General features: G+C 44.1%; 1 protein-coding gene across 1 annotated transcript; it reads right to left on the bottom strand.

Moving 5' to 3' along the window:
• Window positions 1–5,553: 5,553 nt before the first annotated feature.
• Window positions 5,554–7,776, bottom strand: LOC137102102 (kelch repeat and BTB domain-containing protein 11-like). Its single transcript, XM_067481264.1, has one exon. It carries the CDS (start codon window positions 7,442–7,444, stop codon window positions 6,251–6,253), a length of 1,194 nt encoding a protein of 397 aa, XP_067337365.1. The 5' UTR covers window positions 7,445–7,776; the 3' UTR covers window positions 5,554–6,250.
• Window positions 7,777–9,066: the final 1,290 nt, after the last annotated feature.

The following is a 9,066-nucleotide window of genomic DNA, read 5'->3' as shown; positions in this document are numbered from 1 at the left end:
AATTGTTCTGTAAAATGTCCTTCTGTAGCTTAACACCAGATGACACCATCCACAACACTGTTCATGTAAAGACGTTCCTGTCAAACAATCCAGCGTCCATCACTTTGTGAATGTTGGATGTTTGGGTTCTGTTTTAGCAGCAGAACCTGAGAGTTTTAGCTGCTGTTGGGCTTTGAAGGATTCATGGAGCTGCAGCATCATGAAGACAGATGACAGGTGAGCTGAGAACAGTTGAGCTTCTTTAATGTTTCAGGAAGGAAGCTGTAATCGTTACGATCAGGAACCGTGCGAAAATGGTTAGTGTGTGTTTCACTCTGTAAAAAACAAGCTCTTATATTTTGGTAACAGCCACATTTTCCAGCTCATGTAACTTTGCTAATCATTTTCATAATGAGATGTAAGAGATGAAGTTACGTGTCTGTTAGATCCGCTTGCTGTGTTGCATGTAATTCTTTTTAGGATTGATATTAACATTATATTGTTAGAATGTGTTTTTTAGGATTGATCTATTGAAGAATGTATGCTACATTTTAACGAATGGAGTGATTTTATTTGCTGATCCTCAGTTTGACAAAGTGAAAACAACGGGAACCCATGCAGATCAATCACTATGCAGCATAGACATTGAGTGAAATGATATTTACTGATTATCAGCTGGTTTTATGATGTTCAGCTGCTTTCTAGACTGTCTGGATGGATTCTGACATCTGTTTATGATCTATTTTCCATGTAACTACTCCATAATTTAAATAGCTGTAACATGTATTTCTCCTCCATCCATATTATTAACTCAAACCGTTTCTGCATTTTCTTGTATATATTTATATAACGACTAAATAGCAGCTGCTAATAGGAACTCGTGGGGAAATGAGTTGAAAAACACAGGACCACACATTAATCTGTTATTTTCACTCTTCTCAAGAGCAGCATCCTCACAACAGGAAATACACAATATAATACTTTTGAATATAATTCATGTTTCTAAAACTATTGCAGACATAACAAAATGGTGCGTCCTTCAAAAACTTTCAACTAGTTTGTGAGCTGCAGGAAGTCAGAGGGAGCTCCTGACACTGAGTGACAGACAGCATCCACGTCCACATCGGTTCATCTGGAACTTCGATAAGGAAAATACTGTCCTGATGCAGACACAATGGATCCATAATGTTAGTTACTATTTTTTACAGTACGTTTGACAAAAGCAAGAAGTTTAGGTGTTCGGTGAATAAGGACTGGGAACCGCTGACCTGTCAACAAAACACACAACCATCCCCTTAGTATTTTTATTAGATTCAGAACAAATCTAGAAAACCAGTTTAATATCAGAGATTCTGTTGTGTAGTGTGTGGTAACAGCATCCTGCTGCCGTTTGTTGCTGCAACTCAGAGAGGAAGGAAACAGGTTAACGTTTATTGGTTAATACAGAAACAGAAGCATCATCAATTCTCCAAACAGCACATGGGCTTCTGTCTCATCACTTCAACAATATTCAGCAGATAAAAGTGTCTGTTTTACAGCTTTATTAAAGTAAAGTACCATTTTCCAAAATCAGTGACAGGATGTTAGAGGAGACGTTAAACCTGAATAACTTAGAAATAAAATAGTAAAAATGAGATGCTGCAAAAACAACAATTTTTGTTTTAATAACGAGGAAAATGTACAGTAACACAAAAGTGACTGCAGTACTGTATTAGCACATTAGTAAAGCAGTCCCTCCCCTTTCAACACCATACAGTATTATTAGCTGTGTGTGTGTGTGTCTTTGTGTGTGTTAAACTCTGTCACACTGCAGATGAAATATAAATGAGACTCTGTTACAGTGAAGCTTTGGGTTACTGAAAAACAGCCAGCAGCTGCAGCCTGAGGACTCACACACACAGAATTCACATGTTTCACACATCATCTGTGCAAAGAGCTTCATTGTTCTACAACACACTGAGTGACGTTTCCTTCTCACCTCCCACATTCACTGTCCTGCTGCTGCACATTCTCACTAGAGACCAAACACAGATTAATCTACCACTAAAAACTGGCCCAAGAAATACGTTAGGAGAACCACAGAGAAGGATGTCAGATGAACAAAAGCACTGAAAAACACCAAATCTAGTCCATATTCTCTCCAGGAAGTTTTTTTATTTGGCCTTTAAGGCCAAATTTATTGCCTTGTTCTTCTACTTGTCCACCACTGCTATGTCTAGTTGGTCGGTCATTACCAGTTTTTCAGTTTGTATCTGAAAGTCCCACAGGGCCTTAGCCTGGTCATTCTCAACCTTTGGAGGTGTGTCACATTTTGACTTCCAGCCTGGACTCGGCATAGATGTTTCTGCATCAGTCATTGGTTATGGCGTTTCATGTCTGTCCTGCCTGCCAGCATCTTACACCTGACGCTTATGTGCTGGATTGTCTCAGGGACACTTTTGCACAGCCTGCACCTGGAGTCCTGCCTGGTACGGTAGACCCTGGCCTCTATTGATCTTATATGTAAAGCCTGCTTCTGTGCTGTCTTTTGCTCCAGCTTTGTCCAGCCACTGGTAGGATTTTTCATACCGTGCAGAGGTTTGTTAGTTTGTTTTTAAAGATACATGTGAGATTTGTTGATTAAAAAAAGATACATGACACTTAAGTCCAGACATGGGATGTTTTGCTAACAACGAAAATGTAAAATATCATTTTGTGTTGTGCGGACACAGTCTCTCCTGATGTTCAGCTTCCTGTTTCCTGTTCATAAAATCAAATTGGACCACAGAAATTCATTATCTCCCCCAAATCGATGAGAATGAGTTGTGAAGGCAGGAAGTGGAGTTAACCAGCAGGATGAGGTTTAATGTCCTCAGACTGACAGTCTCTTCTCACAGATCAGTCGTGTTATTTATTATTGTATCTCTTTTGACTGAGCCAGAGCTTTTGTGACTTTCCAAACCCTGAATACTAAGTGGCTTCACACTGAAGCCCTGGCCTGGGCCCAATAAACCCATTTGCTAATCAGACCAGAACCCACAGAACCCTTGCCTTCATCAATCCAGAATTCTGTCAGTGCTGCTTTAGTTCAGACTTCATAACAGCAGCATGCAGAGTGTCATTATATTCAAGTGGGAAAAAAACAAATTCTCCCTTTGAAACAACAATGTCAATTTAATAGCTGTTGATCTTCATGATCACACGAAGTTCAAGTGTCCATGTTGCAACAAACTACAGTTCATCAAGGGAATTGGTATTTCTGATAGAAGACATCCCCATCTACTTCTTTACTGACATAAAATGATGTCTCTGTGCCATGTACAGCTGCTCCTGATTAAAGATTGTATTTAAATCAGTAAATAAGCATTTTGATCTCGGAAATATGCCTTTTATTAAGTGATGGTAACAGGTCCTCAGTACTTTTTAGAGTGTACGTGTCGATAGAATGGAGAGTAGCCATCTTAACTTTACTAATGCACAAGTAGATTATCTTGTTGATAATTCTGAAGCCTCACTACCTACAATACTTGACATTGTTGACCCTCTGAAAAAGAAGGCAGTAAACCAGTAGAGGTGATCTTTATGACATAGTTAACTAAGAATCCCATTTAGCCTGGAAAAATAGTTTAAAAACGTACAAAAAAGCTCTCAGTGATGCCAGAACAGCATATTATTCATCATTAATAGAAGAAAACAAGAACAACCCCCGGTTTCTGTTCAGCACTGTAGCCAGGCTGACTAAGAGCCATAGTTCTGTTGAGCCTAGTTTTCCCTTAACTCTGAGCAGCAATGTCTTCATGACCTTCTTTATGAATAAAATTGTATTATTATAAAGAATTCACCAGATCCTCCCCCCAAATATTACAGATAGATCTTCACGTACAACAGTGTTGGAATCATCGATAAGACTGCTTTTTACCCATAGATCTCTTTGAGCTAACTCCAATTATTACATCATCTAAACCAACAACCTGTCTGCTAGACCCTATTCCAACTAAGCTGCTCAAGGAAGCTTTACCCTTAATAGATACATTCATATTAGACATTATCAATCTATCTTTAGAAACAGGCTATGTACCACAGGCCTACCAATATCCAATCTGTCCTTTAGAGATTTAGAGTCCATCATAGTATAGAAACAGCACTGGTAAAAGGTTTCTTCCATTAAAGGGGGGGTTTCTTCTGTTGTGTAAAAATCCTGTGGAGGCAAACCGAGCAGGCCGGCGTCGCCGCTTGAAATCAGGTTAGAATGAGTTTATAATGAGCACTGGGAGGTGTGTGTTTGTGTGTCCGTAGAGAAGCTGCAGAGTCAGCAGTCTGACACACAGTGTTGCAGGTTTGTGCTGCTCACTAAAGGAAGCTGTGCAGCATCTCTGTGTGTGCTTCAGTTTGTTTGTAGGTGACATTTGTCATGAATGATCTGTATTACTGAGGTCGTAGATGAAGGTGCTGTTACACTGCTCACCATAAGATTCACAGGTTTTCCTAGTGTTCCGACCCTCTGATTTATGTAAACATTATAAATCATCCTCCAGTCATTTACTCAGACAGAGCTTTAAGCTTAATTTGGATATTTGTACCTTTACTTCCATTTCTTTGTGTGCAGATATTTCATCTTCTCTGTCTGTCAGTGTTTTAAAGGAGATGAACACACACAGCCCAGAATTCCCAGCATGCACCACTCTGCTGGAAGCATCATGCAGCAACAAAGATGCAGTTGTTTAAGTCAAACACGAGAGCACTGTTTGTATTGGTGACTCAGGTCTGACACAGGACATGGTCTGGACTCATGGTTTCTGCTCTCGCAGTAGATCCGGTCACAAATGAGTGTCTGCTGTTTCACCTTGTCCTTTACTATAACTTTATTTAACCATTATCCGGACAAAAACGCAGAAAAACACTTGCTGTTTCATGTCTGAGGTAATTAAATTAATAAATATAATTTGTTTAGTGAAAAAGACACAAAAATGAGCTGGGAAAATAAGAGTTTTTTACAGTTTTAGTTCTTATGCTTTGCTCTCTGTAGAAATAGTGAAACATTTTGACAGTTGTTTTTGTGACTTTCTGAGCTCCTGTCAGCCGCATCTGTAAAGTCAGGACAGTTTAAAGTACAAAGGTAAAATTCTGACCTTACTGGATCATAATTACGGATCAGTAACGTGTTCATCACGCTGGTGACAGCGGAGCTGATTTAAAGCAACGCAGACATCTGATAATTACACTGTGAATTATTTTACGTTCTGCTGAGTCACTGCTGAATCTGATGATCCCGTTTTATTAATGTGATTCTGAAAAGTAGAGCCGTAAAAGTACGATGTGGTGAAGTTAAAGTATGAAGAAATACGATAAAGTACACGCACGTAGTTACTTCCCACCACTTGTCCGGTGTGTATTTGTACATGCAGTATTATTTTTCTTTACATTTCGAGAAAACAAACATTCAGATGTAGTTAATTACAGGCGCTGTATTCACACAGTCTCTGTTGTTACATTTTGCAGCTGCACGAATGTCATCGTACAGATATTGAGTCCATCGCCGCCACATCAAAGAGGAAGCGTTCAGCCTGTCAAAGTAAAAGCCCTGGAGACACCCAGTGACCAAACGAAGACGCTCAGCAGCAGCGATTTATTGAAATTAGGCAACATTATTATTTATGACACACACAGGCGTTTAAATGTTTGGGAGCAGAAGCAGGTCACAAACACTGGAGCCTGACTTTGGTTCACTTTTCAGCTCTTTAACTGGTTATTGCACAACATTTCATGCCAATCATGCCACGTTAAACTTCCATATGAACCATAAGCAGCTTTTAAAGGTTTGTTAATGAAGAACAATGTGAACTTTGAACCTCTGTGTCACTAATTTGTTTCTTTGTGTTAAACATGTGGCGGAACCAGGAGTGCGTTTGTTTTCACTGTTTAATGAGGAGCAGGTGGGTGGAGATTAGCTTTACACTGTTAAAGTCTGTGTTTGTCAGCGTTCTGGTATTTTAATCGTCCTGACCAACAAACACACCTGATGGTAAGGTTCAGGTCTGGTCGAAGTCCGGACTGACAAACTTTGCCTCTGTCTGTTTGTTTGTGGGTCTGGAGACAGAAGGTGTCTGTTGGTCTGCAGGAACATTAGTGGTTACAGACTTGACTGGATTTGACTGATGTGCCTCAGAACACGGACTCTGCACAGCTCAGCGGGAACCAGTCGTCCAGTCTCAGTTCGCTCATCTCATCGGTGGAAACAAGACTTAAACAGTCACGAAAAGCCACGAAAGAGGCAGGTGAACTCGTTTACAGTCTAATCCCGGGTCAGAGAGAGGACGAAGGGCATCAGGGCCCCTCTGGCCTCCACGGGGGAGGGCAGCACCTCCGGCAGGAAGCCCTCCCGCTCCTCCTGCACCTCGAACTGCAGCGTCTGGCTCCGGTTGACGCAGTAGATCCGGTCCCCGAGCACCGCGCAGCGAAACGGCAGCGGGTTCTCCAGCGGGAAGCTGGCGCCGCCGTGCCACACCTTCACCACCGTGTTGTACTTGTACACGTTCACTCCCGCGCGCTCCCGGTCCACGTCGAAGCGGTACACGAGGCTGCGGTGCGCCACCATGTCGGTGGAGCGCCGCCGGCTCTCGTTGAACGGGCACTCCTCCCACTCGTCCCGGCGGGAGTCGTAGCGCAGCAAGCGGTAGAAAAGCGAGCCTCCGGACACGAACAGCTCCCCGCCGCACGACGTCGCCTCGTGCGCCACGGCGAAGGAGCCTTTCGGCAGCGGCGCCACCTGACTCCACCTGTCCGTGCGTGGCTCGTAGCGCTCCACCGTGAACAGACACTCCCCCCCGATGGCGTACAGGTACCCGTCCATGGAAACCAGCCGGAGCTGGCAGCGGGGCTGAGTAAGCGGGCGGACCTGGCTCCAGACGCCGGTCAGCGGGTTGTAGCAGAAGACCCGGTCCGACGCTTTGGAGCGTCCGTCCCCGTGCGCCCTCACCCCCCCCGCCACGAACAGGTAGTTGTACAAGGTGCACATCCCGGAGCCTTTAGCCGGGACCTCCTCGGGCAGGCTGGTCAGCACTTCCCACCGCTGAGTGTCCTGGTGGAGGCAGAACACCCGCCGGTGAACGGTGTCCTCCGGACCCTGCAGCAGCGGGCTCTGTGGCCGGCTGTTCTCCCGGCTCCCTCCGCGGTCGTGCCCCTCGCAGGTTTCAGCCACCGCCAGCACCTTCCTCCCCTCCATCCTCCGCGCCAGGATGAGCTCCCGCTCCCCCGCGGTCAGCCGGCCGTACACCCCGGGGGTCCGCAGCACCTGCAGGTAGTGGGCGCTCATGTAGCCGTAGACCTGCTCCTTCACGCCCTCCGCGCCTTCGCTCTTGGCTTTTGTCAGAATCTCGTAGCAGTTTTCTGCGCTGATCTGTTGCGACATGTCTGCAGCTGTTGAGCCGAGGTGTGGACACAGATCTCCGGAGGTTGGTTCGGACTCCTTGCCCTCGCTGCCCTCCATTTGTTCCGGATTTACTGCGGAGCAGATCGATCTCGGTGCTGTCAGATCCAGACTTGTTTCTTTTTCTTTGTGACAGTAAACTCCCTCCTCTTCACACGAAAATTACATCAGTCTTCGGTTCGAAAACCGTCTCTTCCGGATCCTCCATCGACGAGGTGGTTGTTCACGCCAGGAATAACGTCTTCTGTCTGGGAGGTTTCGGCTGGTTTCCGAAGAAACAAAGACGCTCAGTTGCCGAGTGGACTCTCCCTCCTCCTCCTCCTCTTCCTCTCTCAGACTGGACTGTGGTTTGTATGCTTCCGCCCCTCAGCGCCCCGCTGTCCTCCCCTGGGAGAAACTCTTGAGGAACAAAGAGTGTGTGCAGAACCAGGCTGATGGTTCCGAACTGCAGCAGAACGTTTATGGTGCCGTTAACACCGCCCCGTGTTTTTATTCTAATCGCTTTTAAACGAATAACTTTTATTGAAGTGATTTTCTTCTTCCCCAACATTTCAAATCTCAAATCTCAGCTCAGAACCAGATTCTCCCCGTTGTCTTTGTCCTTGAGCTGTAGCAGCTTCCCTCAGGCTCAGCAGGAGTCTGATCCAGGTGGAATCAGGAGTCCAGTCCGCGGCGGAGGAAGTGTTTCTGTACTTAAACGTGAAAACTGCAGTTCACAGTGTCACTGACCTGTGTGTCAGATGAGATGGTTGGAGTGAGCTTGGAAGTACTTTACAGTTTAGTAAGAAGGTTAGAGAGGGTAGTATTACAGTAATGCCGAGGTACTAATGAAGAAATACGACGTCATTACCACAGTAATCAGCAGGTCACAGGAATTTAAAACACCTGAGTAATAAAGGGGAAACTAAAAACTGCAGTACTTACCTGTACCTGCACATGTATCTTTACCACTACAGATATTCCCATGAAATGAAGTAAAAACAAGTAGGTATTACACGGGAAAGGGACCAGTGCAGGATCCCTCAGTTCCAGACCAGATCTCCTTTAGAACTGATTTTTACATCAATCGCTTTGGAGACAAAGCAGTAACTAGTGTTTTATGAGCTCACAGTTTGTCCAAAAGCTTTTCCAAGCAAAGTGACTTTTAGGTTGATCTGCTGATGTGGGGATGAGGATGATGTGGACCTGTAGTTACATGAGCTGAGTTTTTATAAGGACTGTCTTTATTGTTCCTGTCCTTTCTAGAACCGTCTTTCTAAAATAACGTGGTACATCAAAGGTCCTTGGTCCTGCAGTGGAGGTCACACCCAGATCAGGAAATAGAGGATTTGATGTATCACGCACACATTTTCCCCCTGTAGCATGAAATAAAAAAGATTTGTAATGGAAGCAGAAAATAGATCCTGGACGTGTCTCTGGTTCTGAGCTTGTGTCTCGTGACTGAGAGTAGTGAAGACAGACGACACACGAATATTTTTCATGTTTTAAACCTATTTCTACTACGGTTGTTACCATAGTTACTAACACCCATATACTGCTATTACTACTTCTACTAATGACAATGAACTATTACTTACTAACATCTCCACCATTGATTACTAGTCCTAACAAATTTATATATTGATCACATTTCATGCACAAACCGCAGGAAAGATTTCTCCAACCGATTAGAAGTAAAAAGT

The sequence above is a fragment of the Channa argus genome, chromosome 17 (assembly GCF_033026475.1).
Source record: "Channa argus isolate prfri chromosome 17, Channa argus male v1.0, whole genome shotgun sequence".
Taxonomy (NCBI): Eukaryota; Metazoa; Chordata; class Actinopteri; order Anabantiformes; family Channidae; genus Channa; species Channa argus.
The sequence above is the reverse complement of the archived record's forward strand: the minus strand, read 5'-3'. Positions and strand labels throughout refer to the sequence as shown.